The 24,056-nt window shown below is 36.8% G+C and overlaps 1 protein-coding gene across 4 annotated transcripts in view; it reads left to right on the top strand.

Annotated features, from left to right (window-relative positions):
* The first annotated feature begins 6,510 nt into the window (after positions 1-6,510).
* Positions 6,511-24,056, top strand: part of ING3 (inhibitor of growth family member 3) — a 29,866-nt gene continuing 12,320 nt past the window's right edge. Inside the window, exons 1-5 of one of the 4 annotated variants that reach the window (XM_016945389.3) lie at positions 6,511-6,720; positions 6,959-7,030; positions 9,102-9,202; positions 11,353-11,418; positions 23,899-23,995. In XM_016945389.3, coding sequence (XP_016800878.1) covers positions 6,693-6,720; positions 6,959-7,030; positions 9,102-9,202; positions 11,353-11,418; positions 23,899-23,995 — 364 coding nt within the window. In that variant the 5' untranslated portion in view covers positions 6,511-6,692. Of the gene's footprint in view, positions 6,721-6,958; positions 7,031-9,101; positions 9,203-11,352; positions 11,419-11,953; positions 12,777-23,898; positions 23,996-24,056 lie in introns of those variants that run through there. The other 3 variants (XM_016945390.3, XM_016945391.3, XR_010158958.1) reach the window with 3 other exon arrangements.

Raw genomic sequence — 24,056 nt, forward strand, 5'->3', positions numbered from 1 at the left:
TGTGTATAAATATATTTATCCTGTGAGAAGTATTTAAATATACTTACCTAGCATATCCTGCACCTGAATCATTTAATTTTAATAAGCCCCTCCTCTATACAAGAATATTATTTTTCAGAAATAATCATGAAATTAAATGAATAATGATAATGAACAAAATAAATTCAGAAAAGGCAAATTTTCTTTTTCTCAAACTTCATCATATAATCATGCTTGTAGTGAATAATTAACAATAGCATTTAAGAAAAAAGTAATGATTAATCTTTTTAATTAGATTTAAGCATTTTTTTGGAAAGAAACAATGGCCTGTTACACTAATGAGTCACTACATTAAAATGTTATAGCAATTAAATAAAAAACAAGTAGAATAACCATCCTAAAATAATACATTTCCATTTTCAAAATATTCAATTCAGTAATGTGTTTCACATTTAAACTAAAATTTGCATTTAGTAAACAAAAAAATCCAAAAATACTACACCTAGCAGTTCAGTTTCACTATTTTAAATTTAAAATACAAATAAAAACTCCAAGTGATCATATACAACTGAAATAACTCAAGTTGTATCTTGTCTTTTATTGCTAATCAACTATTTACATAATGTCTCAGTTATTAAAATTTCACCAAAACTGAAGCTAATGTTTAGACCTTAGACTATCAAAATGTTTTTTCCAGGAGAAATATTTCATCACTGACATTGTTTAGAATTGCTGGCACATGGTGGTAATAAAAAGCAGGCTGTAAAAGTCAGTTTTATTATTGTTTTTAAATCCTCTAACGACAATACATCCCTTTATTTGCCTTCTCTGGGGTGACTGCTTCGACTGCAGTGCCCTTGGCATGGCACTTACCAGATCATTTATCTCTGTACTGTCAATTCTACAAATAATGTTTTTCCTGATTACATTTATGTGCTGGACACTGTGCTAGGTACTCTTAAACACTGTCTCCTTTGAGACTTGTCATAATCCTACAATGCAAGTGTCCTTTCTTACTCTCATTTCATGAATGAAAAAACAATTTAGGGACTTTGAGTAACTTGGTTCAGGTCATATGAGTAAATAACAGAGACAGGAGTCAAACTCAGGTATGATTAAAAAGCCCGTAACCACCCAATCCTACATTCCTTATTCATGCAACAAATATGAACTCAGTGTCTTCTGCAAGCTTGTAACAGAGCAGTGCATAAGAAACAATCCCTATCAGCCAAGGGCTCGAAGATGAGTTAATCACTCTACTTTTCCTAGAGGTGGCCACTCTCCTATTTCTATCATCATAGATTACTTTTACCTACTCAGAAACTTCATCTAAATGTCATCCTAGAATATGTACTCATGTGTGCCTCCACTTTTTTTCCTATTCTCTCCTTCTGGAACTCCTCTGAATCAGGTATTGGAAATTTCAAATTGATTCTCCAATTGTTACATTTTTTATTTTTATTTTTCTTGTTTGTTCTACATCCTGGGTTAATTTCATCAGTCATGACTTCCAGTAGTCACATTTGTAGAATTCCTTTTTATTCTACCTGCAACAATTTATTCACGTCTTCTTTTCTTTCAGTGTTTTGCAATGTTTCAATGTGAGCTCACCATCAACAGTTGCTCCTCTCTGTGTCCTAGGACGAGGAACATCCCTAAAGGATATTATTATATATTATTGTATTTGCCTCTCTGGGGGGCCCCTCATCTTTTGCCAGACCAGACCAATTTTTACTGTCTTGTTTAAAGGGTCTCTGCACCTTGTGTGGAGTCTGAATTTGGATTCCACACCATGCATGGTACAAGTTTGAGGTCTAAATTCCTCTGGGTTGCCTTTTCACCCATGATCTCAGGTGGATGGTCAGAAAGCTTTATTGTTGTTTCCCCAGGCAACTGCATAGGAGTAACCCTTCATGATTACTGGTTTATTAGAAGATGGTTAGCGTTAGCTCCCTGCAAGCACAGTACCTGGGGCTTGTGATATCTTTACACAGTCAGAACCCAACAATTAAAGCCCATAAACTCTCAAGTTCTTTCAGCTTAAGCTCTTATTCTCTACACCAACTTTGAGTTTGCTCTTATTTCTGGTACCTGCAGATTTCATTCTCTGTTTTAAGTGTTATCCTTACATTTCATCCAGAATTTCTATTTGTTTTGAGGGAATGGTTTTGTGATGGCTTTGTATCCAGTAACCCACCATCTATCTCAGTATTGTCCCTCTACCATCCACTGAACGCATAGAGAGAAGTCCCCTTGGCAAAACCTCCTTAACTATCCTCCCATTAGACACTTGCCTTCTTCCTCTCTCTCCTCTTTTACTCCAGATTCTCCACCACCAACCTCCTCTTTTACTCCAGATTCTCCACCACCTGGGCAGCCAGCCCAGGAAATTAGAACTTTCATAAAGAGGTTTCTTTAGTAGGTATTAGGGGAGGGGGGAAAGGCTGAAAACATCCACAGGTGTGTAAAGGGAAGACTACCATCATATTGATGCTGCTTATAACCAATCCAGTGAGTGACTCGATGACTTTCAAAGATGTAAAAGTAGGTTTACGTCATGACAGCATTTTACTCTTCTTTCTTTCCACATCACAGGGATGATGCACACTGCCTGGTGCAAAGTTTAAAAAATTTCACTTCAAAGTTTTAATAGGTTTCAAGATGGTAATTTTCTTTGTAAGATAGGGAAGTGTTAGAACCTTAAGACTTCAAGCAAGGGTTCCTCGAGAAACATGCTATGTGAGGGATTTAAATTTCCCCTTGTCTTAGACTCTGGTAAACGGTCATATTCTGTATCTACTTTTCAATCTTATCCCTAAATTTTAATTCCTTCTATTTTTATTTACCTAGTAGCCTTAACTGCAGTAGTCTTTTTTTTTTTTTTTTTTTTTTTTTTAAGACAAGAGCCTGGCTTTGTTGTCCAGGCTGTAGCGCAGTGGTGCGATCTCGGCTCACTGCAAGCTCCGCCTCCCAGGTTCACGCCATTCTCCTGCCTCAGCCTCCAGAGTAGCTGGTACTATAGGTACCCACCACCATGCCCAGCTAATTTTTTGTACTTTTAGTAGAGACGGGGTTTCACCGTGTTAGCCAGGATGGTCTCGATCTCCTGACCTTGTGATCTGCCTGCCTTGGCCTCCCAAAGTGCTGGGATTACAGGCATGAGCCACCGTGCCCAACCGACTGCAGTAGTCTTACACAGCCTTCCTGGCTTGATTTCTCCCTTGAATTTAGTATGACAGTGGCAGAATCACACCTGTAGGTGAGATAATCCTAGAGTTCTGGTGATGTGCAGCCTTAAGAGAAGCAGGGGCACAAGGTGGAACTAACAGCAGCAAAAAGGAATATCTGCAATAAGAGTAACTTAGGAGGACACATGTGATATTAATAATCATGGTAATAGCAGCTGAAGTTTATTGAATCATAACATTCATATGGCATTAATATAAGTGTTTTGCATAGAAAATACTTCAACCCACACTCCTATGATTCTGCTACTGTTTCTATTTCCCATTGACAGATCAGGAAACAAAGGCACAGAGTGTTAAAATTACTTTCTCAAGTTTATACAACTAGCGTTAGAGAAACTGACAAAGAGGGGAAAGGCAAGGGAAAAATAGAGCCTCTCTGGGGGCTCTCACCAGCAGGAGTTTGTGGGCCATGTATTTACTGTCCTGTACTTCTGTAAGGTTGCCAGTCTCTGTGTCTTTTCATTCCCAATTTCAAATCATAAGAAAATGCATCTGTTAGGTCCAGCTTTGGTCAATCCCTGATAAATTAATGAGTTTTGATACAGACATGGTCAATCCATATGAGGGGCACTCCCTGGAAATGCAGTATTGGTTTTAAGTAGGCAGCCACTCAAAAATGGTATCTACCGTATGACCTAATTATGTAAGAAGTTATCACGAGCCTATGCAAACATAATTGTTGCAGCTCAGCTGATACATGTTCCAACAATAAGAGTTACATTATTTAACTAAAATATACAGTGTGTAAGTTTTATTTTTGGTTTCTGTGGAGTGTGTATTTATACTGACTGAATTGGGAATGATTTATTATCTCAATTCCCTTAATATGGAACACTCCCTGAGGAAGCTCAGTTTACACTGAAATGATGTACTTCTATTTATGATAGCATACCATTTTAGCTACTCTGAAAGAGCCACCTGGCAAAAACAACTAAAAGTGCTAGATTTAAAAAAATACACTGATGAACTAGTAGGAAATTAAGGAATTTTCAGAAGGAATATAAAAGGGGAAAAAGAAGGAAAATGAAAATATCCTGAGAAATAAGTGCAAGCCAAAGTAGGCTTTTGTTCAGAGACTATCTGTCAAGTTCTGGACACCTAGAGCTCTTACTTTAATAGCTGTGCAGCATGCCAGGGTCAGAAGATAAACCCAAGTATCAGTTCAAAAGGAAGAGTCTTACAGCAGACAAAAATCTGGGGCCCCAATGGACTATACTCTCCATGTAAGGGTAAATGACATATAAGCCTCATGCACAGAATAGGCCAGTAATGAAACATGTCTGTCTTGGACTTGGAGCCCAGTAAAGAAAGAAAAAAAAATTCTCATCTGAGAATCTGTAACAATCCATTTGGGATAGAGGCCCAAATTCAATCTATCTGTGCAATACAATAAACCTCAAGTGGACAATTTAATCTGGTCCTAGGGGTTTATGATGTCTCCAAACAAATTGACAAGCAAATTCTAATGCTCTCCATGAAAACTCAATTTCAACTCCAGCTCAAAGAATCCTTATGCTTATAATCCCAGAAACAGGAATTCAGAGTCCAAAATCGCAACCCAACAGGAAAAAGGCACCATGAGCAAAAGTGCCCATTTCTGAAGAAATAGCACTAAAAGGCCCATAAATGTTTCAATATTAGGTTTAACAGAAACAAGATACAGACTAAATAATTTGTATAAGAAATTAGAAGATATCTTGAAAAGAGAACCGAATAGAACTTCCAAACCTGAAAAATTATGAAAATTCTAAAATAAAACATATAAAAGAAAGATTAAGATAAATAAGAGAATAAAGAGAGAAAGTCTTAATGGAAAAAATGAGAAATAAGCAATACTGAAAAGACAAACGCTGAGAATTTTCTAGAATTGTTGCAGGGCACCAATCCTGAAATTCGGGAATCCCCTCAAATCCTAAGCAGAATTTTAAAAATTTAAGGAAAGAAAAGGGAATAAGGAAGGAATTCAGACTTAGATCACTGCAAAACTGCAAAAAGATGTCAAAGAGATGTTAAAAGCAGCCAGAAGAAGGAAGGATGGGAAACGAAGAAAGGAGGAAAAAAAGAAGGGAGAAAAAGATCGAAAGTACTTGATTTTCGATGGAAGTAATGAAAAAATTAACTAGAAACTATAAAATTCTAATTCTTATTAGGATCGAAGTAAGGTTCCGTTGAGATTCATCATGATTCATCATTCACGACAGGAAAGTTTCCTGCTTAAGAGCAGTGAAAACCTTGAGTACAGGAGTATGTAATGGAGAAGGAAAGCAAGAAACACACACACACAGTTTCAACTGCAATTTGAAAAATAGAAAATGAACAATAAATTATGAACTAATGACAATTTCCCCAGAAAATCGAAGAGTTAAGAAGAGTGGAAAATAACAATATCTAGCATTTATTGAGTGCAAGAGTTTTTAATAGAAAACAATTTAAAAAGAAACTGAGTAGGGACGTACTAAATATATCACAGGAAAACACTTGCTGGGAGAGGTCGAAAAGTAGAAACTAAAGAACGCCGAAGACAACCAACCTCGAATATGGACTATTTACTCAACATAAAGTTACTGCTATTAACAGCCTATTCGAAATCAAGGCTCCATCCGTAATTCATGGCTGCTCACTGTGATGATGAAGATTATTATTATTATTTGCGGATGCAGATTGTATGTATAGATCAATTACATTATAATGACGATTAGATGGACCGCAAACTAGAATATATAAGTGGCTACTGACACTATTTGTGCATCTTTTAATCTGGGAAATGTATATTCACACCATAGTCTCAGTATAAACTATTTTAAAATTACATGTAAGCCAACCAGGTGTCTCTTTTATATTTTAGAGTGAATAATGAGGATAAATTCCAGTAGAGAGTTCTATTTTAAGCAATCCAAATTCCCCGAACTTTGCTGATTATTCTAGTGTTTAGAACCTTTGCTATTTGCCTGGCACTTCTTGAAACCCATAACTCACAAACGCCGGGGCATGGAATCACATCAAAGAACAGGTGAAAAGTTGTTCCTAGTTGTGTTATGCAGGCGCATACAACTCCCGCCATTCTCTGTGCAAAAATCAACAAATAAACAGAGGCACCGCATTTCGGATTCTGTTACGCACTGTTTGCAATGGCGCCCGGTATTCGTAGTTTCTGCGAGGGGAGCCACCAGCGCGCCAACCCTCGCTGAGGAGGAAGAAAACTACATTTCCCACAGAGGCACGGGGGCGAACACCGGCCGGGCTACGTCATTGCTTCAACCAACCAATAGCAGCTCCGGGCGGCAGTGAGGCAAGCGCCGTCAGGCGCCAAAGTGGTTTTTTTTTTTTTCTTTTTTTTTTTTTTTGCCGGAGTCGAGCGGGTGCTGCTAGCGGAGGCGCCATATTGGAAGGGACAAAACTCCGGCGACAGCGAGTGACACAAATAAACCCCTGGACCCCCTTGTTCCCTCAGCTCTAAGGGCCGCGATGTTGTACCTAGAAGACTATCTGGAAAGTGAGTGCGCGGCGCTGGCGGCGGCCGCCAGTGGGACGTGCGGGCGGGCAAGAGCGCGAGTGGACGGGCAGCGAGATGGCGGGAGGGAGGGGGCGGCGGGGGATGTTTCTTTCTCACGGTAACTGGCAGCCTCGTTTGGGCTGCCGGCCCCCTCGACCCCCCTGACGCACGCGCGCAGTGACGTAAGCGCGTATTTCGCCGTTGGCCCCGCCCCTCTGACGGACTCTCCCTTTGACAGTGATTGAGCAGCTTCCTATGGATCTGCGGGACCGCTTCACGGAAATGCGCGAGATGGACCTGCAGGTGCAGAGTAAGTCGGCGCGTCTACTACTCCTGTTCGCTGCGCGCGTTCAGTGCCAGACTTGCTTGTCATCACTGCTAGCGCCTAATGCTCTTTCACTGTCCTCTGGCTCACTCCGCTAGTGCATAAGGAGTTGTCAAAAAGAACTGGCAGCCCTGAATCTCGCCTTCTCCTTCCCTCCCATGCTACTTTTTCCTGGCTTTTGCAAGAGCAGGAGGCATTGGGACACGTGTATTCCTTTCTAGAATGTGGGATTGTGCAAAAAATATTCCTCTACCGTCATTGACATAGTTATCTATGTTTCAATGGACGTCAGCATAATAAATGTTGAGATGTTGTCTTGAGCCTTTTCGTATCGAACTTAGATTTCAGCATTTATACTTATTTTAAAGTTCATCCTATTCACAGTTTTTCAAGAGTGGAAAGCACAGAAGCAGAGGTTATATATAGCTCTTTAGAGACCCTGGCAAATGTCAAATTTTGAAAACTTAGTTACACATTATAAGATACATTTTAAATTGTAACAGAATCGTCATTTTCTTGGTTAAAATGAGTGACAGAAATTAGATTTCACTGTAAAGTTTCTTATGTGCTGTACTAAAAATTTTAGCAGTTAATGAACATTTCTTTTTCTTTCAGTGATAGCTTGGTAGTCTCTGGGACTTTTTCCCCAAATTAACTTTGCTCTTTCTTAGAGCAACGACTATAAATAGGTGGCTCAGGGACCACTTGCTGCAGCTAAGAACCTGTCCTTTTCACTGCTCCTGGCTTCTCTGCCCATGACCACACACCCACTTCTATACCCTTTGTTTATGAGTATATTTTTCCGGTAAGTTTCAGGTGGCACATAATAGAAAGTGGTGGCATGGAAGCCACCTTCTGTTCAGTGGATTGTGATATGAAGTATGAATTGTGTGTGTGGTTCTCCAGCTATCTCACAAATTCATTTTAATTTTAGTGTAGTTGAAATGCTGAAGATTTGCTGAAGTAGTGTTCTCTGCAGGACTGAGCACAGACATTGATGTCAGATCTGAGTTTGTTTTAGGGCTTTACTAATTTACTCATTGACTCTGACTGTATTATCACTTGTGAGGGGCTTACATTGTCTATAAAAAGAGAATCATCCAAGGATTTAAAATGTTACACATGGATTAGAATTTCTAGTATCTGTTACAAAGTAGTCATTAAATAAAGGGTAACTTACTTTAAATTATTTTTATATTTTATTGTTTAAAATTTTAAATTCTCTTGTAATTTGGGCTTACATTATACATATTACAGGCTTTTTAAACGTGCATTTCTTTACAGTAACTAGAATTTTCTAAAGTTAATAGGTATTATGGATTAACAGAACAGTGTGCCAAATAAATTCAGAAATGCTTATTTAAACAAAGGAACATACTTCTAAAAAATTAACCATAGGACTTCATAGAGTCTTTAAAAGGCTATTGTGGACTGAAAATCTCCAAAAGAAGTATATTATGAAAAGATTTTTCTCAACTTACATAACAACAGAATCTTTTTTATGAATTTTTCCTTTTTTTTTTTAGCAGACATCCAATGAGATGATTAGTCTTGGCATATAATTTGGGGAAAACTTACCTAGAATTAATGTTTAAATGATTGTACCTACTACTTTCAGTTGGGATATGACATGATGAGATGTTTAATGCCATATACCAAATATTTTTATCACTTTTTCTTGTTAAAAGAAATGTGAGGATTATCTAATGGTGTTTTAATTGTGTTTCGGTACATTTGTCTGATTTAATACCATTAGCTTTTGACCTAAAGGCTTTATTGCTCAAAAATTATAGTATAGAGCCTATCTACTTTGGCTATTGGAAAAAATTTTGAAATAACAAAAACAAAAATAATCTATCAATAAGGAAAATTGTAACTTTTTAAAGGAAGATAATTGAGGCATTATATATTTACACAATCAAAGCATAACATATTTAAGTTACTGGCAAGGTGAAAGAGTGTGTATTGTCAGATTTTTTCCCTCCCTAAATCAAACCATGTATATTTAGTATATGAATTTGGTCATTTAATATGAATTTTTTTTATTATGTCATAGATGCAATGGATCAACTAGAACAAAGAGTCAGTGAATTCTTTATGAATGCAAAGAAAAATAAACCTGAGTGGAGGGAAGAGCAAATGGCATCCATCAAAAAAGTATGTGCAACACTTTGGATAATTTATCAAGAAATATTGGGACCCTCTGAAAAAGATATTTCAAAATTAAATAGTGGTCTGGATATCAAAATGAGGGAATATTATCAATGACTCTTTAGAATATAAATAATTTATTGTGGTTTAGAGCTTCAGATAGGGATTTTTAGTCATTAAAGCGTTTTGGTAATTAAAAATATTGTTTCAATAATTACTGAGTATTAGAAAGTGACAGACTATTTAAAAGTTACATTTTTTTCTATTAGTTTGTTTTATTCTAGTTGAGATAGAGTACTGTATTCCAGTTTTGGCCACAAACTAGGTAAATAAACATGAGCAGACCTTGAAGAATATTTTATATATTGCTAGGTACTTAAATTAGTGGACCCACAGAAGAACGAATTCTTAAAAGTTAGAAGGAATTTAAGAAAGCCTTCTAGTTTAAACTCTAAATTTGCACACGAATTGGTCTGGAAACAGAATTCTTTGAGGTTTTGTTAGTTTTATAGTGGTTATAGCTGTCTTCCAGAATTGAATGAGTATACACGTACATCTCAAAGTTTGCTTTGCAAGTATGATTAAGTTCATTTAGGGATGGATACATTGGAAAAACAACTTAAAAGACTTGAGTTTGGTCATGATTCTGCTATTTAGCTGTGTGACATTAAATCTTAATGATTTATGAATAATAATGCCTTCCTAAACCCAATGTTCATAGAATTGTTCAAGGATCAACTAAGAGGCCTGGCGTGGTGGCTCACACCCATAATCCTAGCACTTTGAGAGGCTGAGGCGGGTGGATCACCTGAGGTCAGGAGTTCGAGACCAGCCTGGCCAACCTGGTGAAACCTCGTCTATACTAAAAATACAAAAATTAGCTGGGCGTGGTGGTGGGCACCTGTGATCCCAGCTACTCGAGAGACTGAGACAGGAGAATCACTTGAACCCAGGAGGTGGAGGTTGCAGTGAGCCTAGATCACGCCACTGCACTACAGCCTGGGCAACAGAGTGACAGAGTGAGACTCCGTCTCAAAAAAAAAGGGTCCACTAAGGAAGAAATTTGGAAACTACAAATTGAGTAGTTATGTTATGATATGTTATTTATTCTACCACATGGAGGGAAGATTGTTTCTGTTAGGAAAAAAAAAATCATAATCTATAACAGAAGTGGTCCTAGCTTGGAAGATACCTGGAGGGACATGTGTTTGTGAGTAAAGACATGATATATCCACATCCCAGAGTCACTAATCATCTCTTTAACCTGTGGAGTGCACCTTAAGTATACCCTGAAAAGTCTAGTACTCCATGGAAATTCATAGTATCATCTTCTTTCCCCCTCTTTTTAAAAAAAAAATTTAATAAGTTGAGGCAAAATCTAAAATACAGATTGAGTTGTATGAATATATACCTAATTTAAAGTGGGAGTTATAGAACAACTGGAAAATGGGGAAATGCAGATCAGAATCCTTTCAATAGCTGAACTTTAACAAAAACTTTTTTAATGGAATGCAAATGTACTTTACAAGTTAGATCAATTTTAGTTAACTTTTTATTTTAAATACTGTTCATTAACTCATATAGCTTTTTCTAGACTTACAATGGCATTTACTTTTAATTATATCCTTTCTAGAAATTCTGAACATCTCCCTTTTACTCTTGGCCATTGTGCATAGTTTCTAATCCTTTACCATCCCCACCCTATTTCTAACAGGTTTTTGTTTTATTTTGTTTTTTGTTTTTTTGAGACAGAGTCTCGCTCTGTTGTCCAAGCTGGAGTGCAGTAGCCCAATCTCGGCTCACTGCAACCTCTGGCTCCCGGTTCAAGCAATTCTTGTGCCTCAACCTCCTGAGTAGCTGGGATTACAGGCGCCCACTACCATGCCCGGCTAATTTTTGTATTTTTAGTAGAGATGAGGTTTTGTCATGTTGGCCAGGCTGGTCCCAAACTCCTGACCTCAAGTCATCCGTCCTCCTTGGCCTCCAAAAGGGATTACAGGCGTGAGCCACTGCCCCTGGCCTCTAACAGGTTTTTTATTACTAAGGTAGGATGACTGTGATAACAAGATATGATAATGAAAATGCAGTTATATGTCCTGCATATGAATATTTTAAAATGATTAATTTATTTTTGAAATGAAAATGTTTTCATTCAGGACTACTATAAAGCTTTGGAAGATGCAGATGAGAAGGTTCAGTTGGCAAACCAGATATATGACTTGGTAAGTAAAAGTAATGTGCATACTGTGCCATAAGTACTTGAATAACAGATTATATCTTAAATTTTATTGGCTTAAATGTAGTAGGAAGAAGCAACTAAAACTGAAGTATTGCTCTCTTGATCACATCTAATTTGACATTTCAGTGTCCATTTTATGGTTTCTTTGTGGAAAAGTCAGAGTGGTTAGTTAATGTGGTGAGAACTGTACATTTTAGCAAGTCTATATGGCGGTAAGGTGGTTTCTGATGTTAGATATTTTTTAAACAAGAATTAATGTTTAACTTTATTTTACTAATCCTTGTCTTCTTAAGGTAGTGTGTTTACTTGCCTTATACATCATTTTGAGATTGTTTCTGTGGTAAAATACACCTAAGAAGACTGCTTTGACAAGAGTTCTTGGTAGTCTGATTAAAATGAAGAAGAATCATTTGAATCAGTGTTTATGTGAGTGATGTTAAAAGATCGTATGTAACAGCTGTGTCAGTTGTTTAAGCAATACAAGATGACAAACTTTAAACAAGATTCTTTTTTTGCAGCAGCACTTCTAAAAGATTGAAAACACCAAGAAGATAGATAGAATATTCAGTATTTCTCATATTGATGCAATTATGGTGCTCTTTTTCATTTGAAACATCTTCTCCTAAAATATACACTTTAAGAAATAGTCATTTCTGTTTTTGCATTAAAGTAAATTAAAGCAGAAAACACATGCTCACTTTTGGCTAACTTCAGTGTATAGATTTCATACTTATGTTGTCTTTCCTGGGTACAGATTTATTACTGAACAAGTATGTGTAAGTAAAATGTCATTGGTGAGCAGGACACAAGATAAAAGGTGAACACCACATATGGTGTGAATTGTAAATGCTTATACCACAAACTTGAAAACGTGTCATGTAGAGCCATGGAAAATGTCTAGTTGTTTTTATGTAGTACACACATTTTAATGGTGCTAATAACCTGGGCTCTTTTGTTCAGAGTTATTCTGAAAAAAATTTCATAAAAGACACTGCCTAAAGATAGGTAGAATAGGCTGTAGCTTGATTTACTGTGGAATAAAAACCAAAAAAAAAGGTCTTAATTGTTTCAGTCTTTAATTATGTCTATAAACTTAGAAAAAGGCATTTACATTTGAATCTAGACTAATTTGTTTAGTAACATTCTTCCTCATATTCAATGACTGTATGTATCAGTCCTTATTTAGAGACTGCCTGCTTTTTAATTCATATAGCTCTTTGGTTCTATTCTTTGTTTTGTTTATTATTTTGTTGTTTTACTGCTTGTTAGACCTTTACTAAAGATACTTTGTGTATTTAGAAAAAATATAACATAGACATAAATATATGCTTTTTAAATATGTGTGTGTGTGTGTATTCATCTCTTATTTAAAAACCACACTGTTCATCCACTCTGTGCCTGAAAAAAGGGAGCTGTACCTGGGTCTAATGGAGGAATAAAAAGTAAATACTAGGCCGGGCGCAGTGGCTCACGCCTGTAATCCCAGCACTTTGGGAGGCCGAGGAGAGCAGATCACGAGATCAGGAGATCGCGACCATCCTGGCTAACATGGTGAAACCCCATCTCTACTAAAAATACAAAAATATTAGCCGGGCCTGGTGGCGGGTGCCTGTAGTTCCAGCTACTCGGGAGGCCGAGGCAGGAGAATGGCAGGAACCCGGGAGGCGGAGCTTGCAGTGAGCAGAGATCGCACCACTGCACTCCAGCCTGGGCGACAGAGAGCGACTCTGTCTTAAAAAAAAAAAAAAAGTAATACTAGAAATGGCTCTTGTCCTCAAGGTGTCTGTAAACTACTGTTGTGGGGCAGACATACCTGCAAACTAAAGTGGAGAATCCGTACAGAAACATGTAATAAACATTAACCAGTTGAATATTAAGGGGTGTCTACTGAAAAACAGTGAAGTAAGTCATGCAGAGTTACTTACTGATTTCTTAGAGGGTATAGGAAGAGTTTTGAACAGAGTTTGTTTAGAAAGTCAAGGTCCTGAATTAGGTATTGTATTGAGGGGAAAGCATTTCACTCAGAGATAATGGCATAAACAGAAGGAAAGTACAAATTCAGAAATTAATTGAGAAGGGATAGATTCCAAGGCTAAAGAGTGAAGTAATAAAGGCGAGGTAGTAAATTTAATAAAGCATAAGAAATATAACAGAAAGCAAGTGTCCATAATGGATCCATGCAGATGTGAGTTCAAACCCTAGCTCAGCCATTTCACTGACACCATGACTTTGGAAAAGTTATTTAATCTTGAACCACAGTTTCCTGCTGTAAAAAAGCAATATTAATTTATACCTTACTGGAGGGTTTGCATTAGAATACATACAATGCTATTAGTTGGGCAGATAGTAGGATTTGCTCCTTCTTTAAGAACTCAGTCCATCTCATTTCCTGAACTGGAATTTTCTATTTTCCTGAAGCCACTGCTTCCCTTTCAACTCTGCCAAGTGGAAGCTGCTGTCTCTCACTCTCCTAGTATCTCTGAGGCTTCTTTTTGTCTTTTCTTCTTTTTCTTCCCCCACCCTTTCTTTTCTGCCCCCTCCTTTGCTCTACCCTCTTCCTTTTTATTATTTTTTTTCTTTTTCCCTTTCTCCTTCCCTGCCTTTCTTTTTAAATACTTTAATCCTATTTCAGGTGAACATTATATCCTTAATATAAAAAATCCCTTCTCTTTCAGACTTAGTGATAATCATCTCAGTTACCCTCTACCTCTTATCACTATAATTTAATGGCTTCTAGGTGAGGCTCAGATTGAAAAACTGGCACCCGGTTCACAGTTCTCTGTTGCAATCATCTTATACTACCTAGTCATCTACTTCTTTGGCTTTTGTAAATGCTAATCCACTTCAGTCGCCACAGACTGAACCTGATCATCACTTGGAATTGCCCTGCCTCTGATACTTCTTGCCTCTACACTTCATTTCCTCCTATTTTATCAGCCCTTTCCTATTCAATCAAGAGACTGGTTGAGCTCTTGACCTCTTTTCTTACAGGTACCTTCCACATTGTTGCTGCCTTAGGGCATGTTTTTACTTGCTGCATCTTTGCTTCAACACTTATGCCTTCTCTTTTTCATCTTTAGCCTCTTTTCTTTCTATTGGCTTCTATACCACAGCATTTAAACATGCTCAGGTCTTCCTCATATTTAAGAAGAACTCAGGCAATCTAATATAAATCCTGTCGTGACCGTGACTCTGCTTTAGCTAGTGTAGTCTTCCTTAATTTCTCATTCAGACTCTTTGACACTCCCTTACCTTCGATTTATTCCTAAATTTATGGCAATTGGGGTTCTATTTACTAATCCTCTATAACTTCATTTAATGAATTCTTTATTGCTAAATTCATCAGACAGCTTCAATTCTTTTTAACTGACCCTATTGGTAAATTTAATGCTAATTGCCATTCGTTTTGTCTTGCCATTCTTGACCTTGTATTACCATGTGACTGCCTGCTCTAGATGCTCCCACCTTTGTGGCCTTTCTTAGTCTCCTTCTTGGGTACAGCTCATAATGATGGTGTTCCTCAGGGTTCTATCCTTGACCTACATGGTTTCTTACTCTTCAAGTGGTTCTCACATGAAGGTGATTGTCTTCCCCTCTTCTACCTGCCAAGAGGGCCAGGAAGAACAAATTCCACAGCGTAAAGACCTGTTCTTTCAAATGCAAGTTTTATCCCCAACCTTTGCACACCACCCAAGTTGAGAAACACTCCTCTATTGCAATTCCATGTGTTCTCTTAGTGTTAACAATTATACGTTAATTATTCCTGAAGCCCAAGCTGTTTATTTGAGTCTTTTAATCTTAGCTGACTATTCCCAGGCCCTAGAACTCAGTGTTTTGAAATTTAAAACTCAAAGCATCTCCTTTTTCTTCTCTAACTACCCTCCCCTGCCCCATCACCAACTTTTTGTTTCTAAATCTCACATGAACCACTGACCTTGTAGTCATTCAGATTAGGGCACCGAAAGTCACCCTATACTCCTTGTCACTAACTTCCTCACATTTAATTAATCACCATGTGTTGTTCATTTTACTTTATAAATGCCTCTAACTGTCCCTTCTTCACCATTGCTGTAGTTCAAGTACTTAAACAAAAAATGTAATTATAGACAATATATGTACATGTCCTAAGTGTACAATTCATATTTTGACAGATGTATATATTCTTGTAACCAGTACCCCAATCAAGGTATAGAACATTGTCATTCACTCTGGAAAATTCCCTTATCTCATTTTCTAGTGTCTATCCCCTCAAGTACTCTTCATCTCTCACCCAAACAACTATAGTAGCTTTTCTAAATGGTTTTTCTGCGTTTGATTTATCACAGTTTTCCTAAAATACACATTGAAGCATGCTTTCTCCTTGTTTAATTTTTTTTTTTTTTTTTTTTTTTTTTGAGGCAGACGCTTGCTTTCTGTTAGCCAGGCTGGAGTGCAGTGGCACAATCTGAGGTCACTGCAGCCTCCGCCTCCCAGGCTCAAGCCTCCCAGATGCTGGTGCTACAGACACTTGCCACTATGCCTGGCTAATTTTTGTATTTTTTGTAGAGATGAGGGCTCCCTATGTTGCCCTCAGGGTTGGTCTTGAACTCCTGGGCTCAAGTGGGAGGCTTTGGCCTCCCAAAGTGCTGGGATCACAGGTTTGAACCACTGCGCCTGGCCTGAAATTCTTAAGCATTTTGCTACTGACTTGTTTTATCATTACGTGTAGAAAGTTCTTGATTTGGTTTCTGCCAGATCTCTAACTGCATCTCTTTGTTGTCCTCTGTCCCTCACCACCATCCATGTGCCCGATCCATGGTGAACATACTGTGTATGCATGACTCTTCCCGACTGGGATGACTTTCTTTTTCCTGTTTGCTTGGTAAACTTTTCCCTATCCTTCATAATCCTACACATGCCTCTTTATTAACATACTCTTGATAACCTTCATATTTGTATCATTTATATCTAGGAGAAGAGATTTGATAGCTTATAACAGGAAAGGCATATAAGAGTGGTTTTTACAAATGCATTTATTTTTCTCTCATGTAAAATACCTGTTGGAGGAGGCAGACCAGACTCCTCCAATGCGATCCCACCCCAACACGATCAGTGTCCCAGGCTGCTTCTAATCTGTTCCACCATCCATTCTGGGCAGGAAGAAGCCTTGCAGTAGGGGATTACTCAGAAGGGCACATTTTGTAGTTTAGTCAGCTCTTTGAAAGAGTCTTCCTGAAAATCTTACCTACTGCCATCTTATATCTTATTGGCTCCCTGTAGCTACATGGCCACCCCAGATATGTGAGGTTCTGTCAGAAAGAAGGGGAGAATAGAAACTATGCAGATAATTAGCAGTTTGTGCTTTATCCTATCCTCAGACATGTCAGCCTCCAAATCACTCTTATTCACGTGATGTTATTATTGATCAAATAACATTGTAATTACATATTTACCTTTGCATTTGTGTTTGTCTTCCCTAGTATAAATGTTAGGAACTATGTATTTTTATTTTAGTGTCTTCAGAACCTAGCATAGCTATTCTTCAATAAATATTTGTTGAACAAAAATCACCTGAATATGTTAATAGAGAAGAAAAAGCACTAATATGACTCCCAAGTTAGGAGTCTTGGTGAGAGAGTTTAATGGTGTTATTGTTGGTGGAGATATATTTTCGTTGGGAAGCAGTTTCTCCCAGGATACTGGAGTATGCTGAGATTGGTTCAGTTTTGATGGACAGACTAGGATAGACTGCAGTATACAAATAGCTACTTCTTTTCAAGGTGTGACTTCAAGAAGTAATATAATTCAGGTGAGTTTAATTTCCTTTATAGCATCACTTTGAGAGAGAAAACACACAGTCTTATGATCCTTTTCTTTGCTGCAATCTTTTTGGTTTCCCTCTTACTAAATTACTCTCATAATTTTGTTACTGTCTTCAATTTGGATAGATTTCCTTTTCTGATATATAAGGTCATTTTGAAAGTTCTTGTAAAACAGGATTTGCAGATGAGCATTCAGTAAAAGGAATTTTTTTTTACAATAAAAACTTATCGTAATAAGTAATATGTATGTTTTGAGCATTTTAACTAAAAATATCTTCAACTTTATAATACTTTTTCTTCCTATTTTTAATTAAAGAGCCTCCCCTTTAATGACAAAACATTTATTAAACAGCGAAGTGAACATTACTATTCAAAGTAATAGGCCTCCAGTTAACATGTTCCCCAAACAATTTTTTTTTTTTTTTTTTTTTTTTTGTGACGGAGTTTTGCTCTTGCGCCCAGGCTGGAGTGCAATGGCGCAATCTTGGCTCACTACAACCTCCGCCTCCCAGGTTCAAGCAGTTCTCTTCCCTCAGCCTCCTAAGTAGCTGGGATTATAGGCGTGCACCACCATCCCCAGCTAATTTTTGTATATTTAGTAGAGACGGGGTTTCACCATGTTGGCCAGGCTGGTCGCAAACTCCTGACCTCAGGTGATCCACCCACCTCAGCCTCCCAAAGTGCTGGGAAAACAGGCATGAGCCACCGTACCCGGCCATTTTTTTTTTTTTTTAAATAAAATCAAAAATATTAGCTCTCCTGACCAGGGGGTCTGAGGGTAGGTGAAGTTTTTGGTCATTCTGTACCCCAAGAGCCTGACATAGTAGATTAAGTGAACAATGAAGAGAAGGACAAAGGTTTTCAAGGTAATCTATAATCCAGTGTCTTCCAAACCTTAATCATCTCTTTCATGCCTTCATGATTTTTACAATACCTACATACTAAGTAAATTTTCAGATGGTATATTTAAGAGGAAAACTCTTACTAATTTGATACTACAAATATAAGTAAAACACTAGCTTCGCTTATGAATAAATAATTACCAAAATATCAAAAACAATTATGTACCTTCCTGGAAAACTTGTGCTTTGTGTAGCACATATCAACACAGCATCTTGTAATATTTGGGTACTTTATGCCTGAGGGTAAGAAATTTACCGTATTACCCTTATATGTAATTATAGTCAAATATAAGGTAATTATTGACTTGTTCAATTGGGAGGTCACTAAATGGAGTTACCCTGTCAAATTAGTTATCCTCCCTGAAATAACAATAGTAAACATCCAAATGAAAGTTGATAAATAATAAAAATGACATTCCTATAAAATTTACATTTGAGAACTGAGACTGCTAGTCTGCTTTAAAGGAGAGTGGATGGGACATAATGTAAGTGTAAAACTACAGTAAATTCTGTTTTGAGATATTTTACCCAAAAAACAGTGGTATACTTGTATTTGTACAACTTTATATAGTGGGAGAGTATGACTTTCATTCATTCAGCAAGTGTTTATAGAGCTCCAGCTATGAACAGTCACAGGTAGTAGGTGGGCAGTAATGACACAGACAGTGCTTAGGCAAAATGTTTGGTTTGTTTGTTTGTTTTGAGACGGAGTTTCACTCTTTTTGCCTAAGCTGGAGTGCAATGGTGTGATCTCAGCTCACTGCAACCTCCACCTCCCGGGTTTAAGTGATTCTCATGCCACAGCCAGTAGCTGGGATTACAGGCATGCACCGCCACATCTGGCTAATTTTTGTATTTTTAGTAGAGATGGTGTTTCACCATGTTGGCCAGGCTGTCTTGAACTCCTGACCTCAGGTGATCCGCCCATCTCGGCCTCCCAAAGTGCTGGGATTACAGGCGTGAGCCACCACACCTGGCCTGGCAAACTATTAAATAAAGACTATTTTAGATTTCGATAAGTACACAGGAGGAAATAAACATTGTAGAAAGAGAGGAAGGGGGAGAAAGGGAGAGACAATTGAATAACTGGCGAAGGCTGTTAAGAATGTAGTCTAAGGAGATGACGTTTGAGGTGGTACTTGGAAAATAAGAAAGAACCACCTGTTGGAAAAGCTAAGGAAAGAATGTTTCAGGCACGTGGTATACCAAGGGCAAAGTTTGGAGTGGAAAAGACTTGGCAAGTTGAACCAAGAGAGAGGCCGGGGTGGTTGGTCTGTGGTCTGTAATGGGAAAGGAGCAGCATGAAAGGAAGCAGGCAGGAGCTAATGCATGGGGGCATTGCGAGCCAGTCTAGGAGGAGAGTGATTCTTAGTCTAAAGCGGTGGGAAGCCAGTGAAGGACTTTAAACAGAGGCGTGGAATATAGACCTTAAAAGAGATTTTGTGTATGTCTGCCTTTGCTTAAACATTATATTATAGGAATTTTAAATAAGCATGTATTACTTTTACAGAATTTATGGTACATCACCATAGTATGCAATTATGTTTGATTTTTATCCCTCAGTGTTTTATATGGCGTTGCATTTCGTTGTATTTTTTCATTGAAATATTTTATTTACTTTTAAACCAGTAGTAAACCTTTTTTTTCCTGTGACCGTCACTGCACTGGTCACCTCATTTATTAAGGAATAAACCAAACTACATATTATCAACATATTATCAATAAAGAAATTTGTTTTAGGGTTCCGGTAGAAGAAACTGACAGTTTATTTTAGTAGCCGTTTTAGTGAAATTTGACTAACACACACAAAATCTATCCTGTTAAAATAGTTTTGTTCTAGAAGCATGATACTCATAAATAGTTGTTAAATACTTATTTGTGTTTCTCAGCCAGATGTCACTGTCATAAGGATGTATTGGATTGCAATACCTAATAAAGTTGATTTATACGTAAATTTGAGCTTTTAGTTAATGCTTGAATGATTTTAGCAGTCTCTTGCAGTGCTCAATACCCTTGAACTTGCTTCTTTTTTTATATCCTGGCCTGTTCCTGAGATGGTTATATTTCAGATGCACATTTTACCTATAAATTTGAGAGTTTTCATCTGATACTCTAATTAAGGAAATATGTGAGTTTGACCTTTTGATTTCTGTCCTGTCCTTATTGTCTTTCAGGAAGATGATTAGACAGAGTTATATGCTAAGGCCTCTCAAGTATTTCTTTCAGCATAACAATGGGTCACATTTTCATCTAGTTTAAATCTAATTTAGAGATATAAAGAATCATTTTCATGACCTGTTATCTGAGAAATACTTTGCTATCATGGTTTCTTCTTCTTCCCCAATTTACCCTCCTTACTCGCTATTACTAGACCTTTTCATGGTTAGAAATTTAACTTACTGCTGTCTATTTCAACTTAGAATGTAACAGACTTGATTGCCTCTTCCGATAGGGCAAGCTAGACATCTAAATTTTATAAATTGATTGTATTGGAAGCAGTAGATCATGTAGAGACTTTAAAAAAGCTGTATTTAGTTTTTTTTGGGTCCATTAGTGATACACTTTAAATGTGAATATTAGAAAACCAGAGAGTCAAAAAAGAAAGAGTCAAAGATTACAACTCTATGCAAATATTATAGGATGAAGGATTTTTTGTTTGTTTTGTGCAGAGGGGCCAAGTTTGACTTAAATTTGCTATGATCATGAGTGTGTTAACAAGTAATGTTGGTAGAATATCCTTTGTCTTTAAAGAGGCTAGAAAAATTATAGGAGTTTAAACTTAAAGCTGTTATGATTTGGGGTTGTAGAATATGATTTGGGGTTATAGGGCAAGGAAACTTTGTTTATAGCACTTGTTGACATTAACTGGGAAAAAAAGAAATAATTAGACTCTGTGCTTAGCCCTGTTTTAGGAATCTGTGGCTAATGGAAAATCTCTCAATTGGATCAGTACCCTCTTTACTATTGTAAATCAGTCTTATGAAAGCAGATGTTTGTGGAAGGGTGAGGTAACTTACATCCTTGCTTTGCTTGATGCCTGTGGGGACAACATGGTGATCAGCTAGAAGAGGTGCTGTAACCGTTCAGAATCATGTAGGTTGAGGGAATGCACATGATGGATTTCAGGCAAGTTCACAGCTCTTATTATGGCTGTTTAATATTGTTTAAATATCCTAGTGCTTTATAGCTTAAGTTAATTCTTGTGGTCAATGGGACTTTCCAACTTCTAATTTGATTTAGTACAGCAGTAGTAAATAGAAGAAAAATAATGCTCATTGCCTAATAATTGCTTATAATATTAATCAGGTCATAATCTCTTTTACATATGAGGAAGTAAGAATGATTGGAAGCCGTCTTATAAAGATGCCTACCACAAGTGGTTAAGGCTTTTCTGTCTTTGTTTATTTTAACTATGAATTTGGTTTTTAGAGTTATTAACCCTTTAGGTTCTAGTGCCTTTTCTGAGCTATCTAGTATTGAAAGTCTTGTCATTATTTTTAACATTTTCATATGTAGTGAACTTTATCAATAATATATTTAATAAAATGAAACAATCCTTAAATGCAGAGGTGAAGTGAGTTAGGGCAAGGTGTATGGTATGAAAAAGAAAGGTCTTTATCTCACCCTAACACTACCCCCTCAACCTAACATTCTTGCTCACTGTGCTTTATATACATATTACACGCTACATCATACTTTGTTTTTCTCTAAGCATACTGTTTGTCTTTCTGTCTCTACATTTTTTATTGTGATTCCTTTTTTCCTTCTATTTGAATACAATCCGTCTTCACTGTCTAATTCATACCTCCTTCGTGTCTACCAGTGTTACTTTTTAATGTACAACTTCTGACTCTTTTCTGCTTATTTGTGACATCTAGACTATATTTTTATCCCTTATTATATTAAAAATCATATATAAATCTTGATTTGTCAGCTAAATTCTAATTCCTATGAAGGCAATGATTCTCTTCCATTCTTCATATATCCTCCATTTAATCCAGCACCAAGCACGTAATAGCTCAATATTTATTATTAGTATAATTGTAGGTACAAAAAGCAGTGGAGTGTTTTCATTGCATTAGTGGTCTTGGAACTTAAATATGAATATTTTTTCTGATTTCCCTTGAGATTAAATTTTGACAATGAAAGAGGTATGCTCAAATAACAGACGTCTGTGTTCACACTATTATTGGAAAGGAAGTTCCATTAAAGGATGCTCGATTACCTGCAGATTCTTTGAATAGGAGCAAGTATCCATAATATGTGATGTTATAGGTTTTTAAATATTCTAGAACTCTGAAAAGTAATGTGTGTGTAAAGGTAGAAGGAAAACTGGCTTTCAGTTATTGAAAAAATCACAAACCAACACCCTAATGATTGTTGTTAATATATAAAATACAAATAATAGGACAATATTACTAGTTTTTATACTTGAGTTATATTATTCTGAAGAATGTTTTTCAAAAAAAAAAACAGTTGTTTTCTGCATGCAGAAAGTTCAGAGGTCAATGTCAGGTAAATGGCAAAGCAGAATTTGTTACAAATAAAGTTAAATTTGGTTTCTGTAATGCATTAGCTATATGACCTTGGGCATATTACTTAAGTAACCCTTCTGAGCCTTAATTTCTTCACCTATAAAGTAGAGACAGTAATAACTTCAAAAGATCAGATTGAGGGCTAGAAAAGATAGGTCATCTGATGCGTCAAGCACATTACCTCCTCTTCATAGGCATCTAACCCATGCACATTGTGTTTTGCTACCTTTCTCCCCTTCTTCCTCATGTTAGTTACACATTATTTAATTCTAAACCTTACTTAAAATGTTGCCCTGGTAGAGTATCATAGCACATGTTGATATCTGTAAGAAAGTTATTTCTAATTCTAGCAGTAATCCAGTGGGAAACTAGACTTAGAAAAGGATGTTGTCAATAATGTGACATGAATATTTTTCAAAGAATTTGTGTATTTTTTGGTTTCACTTCAAAGTAATGAGTTTTTAAAAATATTAAAATATTTAATATTAAGTTTAAAAAATACATTAAGACTTTTTTTGTTAGTTTGAGGTGTCATATAATTTTCTGAAATTAGTCAAAAGATCTCTCAGTGACAAAATAAAATTTTGCCAAGTTAACTAGGGAAATAGTATTATAAATAAAATAATTTTAACCAGATCCTTTGAGGAATGGAGTTTTCTGGCTAACAATCCCTTTTGTTTCACCTCTTCACATAAATGTTTACAAGCATTACGATTCACTCTCATGCCTTAGAGTAATAGATGTATAGAATATAGGAACTTCTTTGTAGACTGAGGATCTTTCATCATTCTAAATAATAGCTTTTATCGTATGACAGTGTGGATGATGGCCTTATAAGCAGGAGGAGATTAGGCTCTAAGTAATCACAGGGCATATTATGAAAAGTGACCAGCCTCCACCATCCCCTCCTCCCACTCTCTAATCCCTAATCAGTTTTGCTTTAATTTTCATGTCCTTACTTCTGAAAATGGAGTATAGAACATTTCCTAACAAGTTGAGAGTCTGGGTCTTAGAACTTAAAATTTATTGAAGGAGACTTGGGAGATTATTTAGCCTAACACCCTCATTTTACAGATTAAAAACCTCTGAGGCATAGATTAATTGACTTGCTCAAGGATACTAAGCAGATTCACTAAAAGAAACAAAAATTTAGGTTTCCTCATTAAGCTGACACTTTAACAGTGTCCCAAATTTTGGTGGTTATCTTTGATCTTCTTTGAAACAGGTAGATCGACACTTGAGAAAGCTGGATCAGGAACTGGCTAAGTTTAAAATGGAGCTGGAAGCTGATAATGCTGGAATTACAGAAATATTAGAGAGGCGTAAGTAAAATTTACAGTTTTCCATCAATATTGGACAGTACATGTGCAAATCGCTGAGAAG

This window comes from Pan troglodytes, chromosome 6 (genome assembly GCF_028858775.2).
Source record: "Pan troglodytes isolate AG18354 chromosome 6, NHGRI_mPanTro3-v2.0_pri, whole genome shotgun sequence".
Taxonomy (NCBI): Eukaryota; Metazoa; Chordata; class Mammalia; order Primates; family Hominidae; genus Pan; species Pan troglodytes.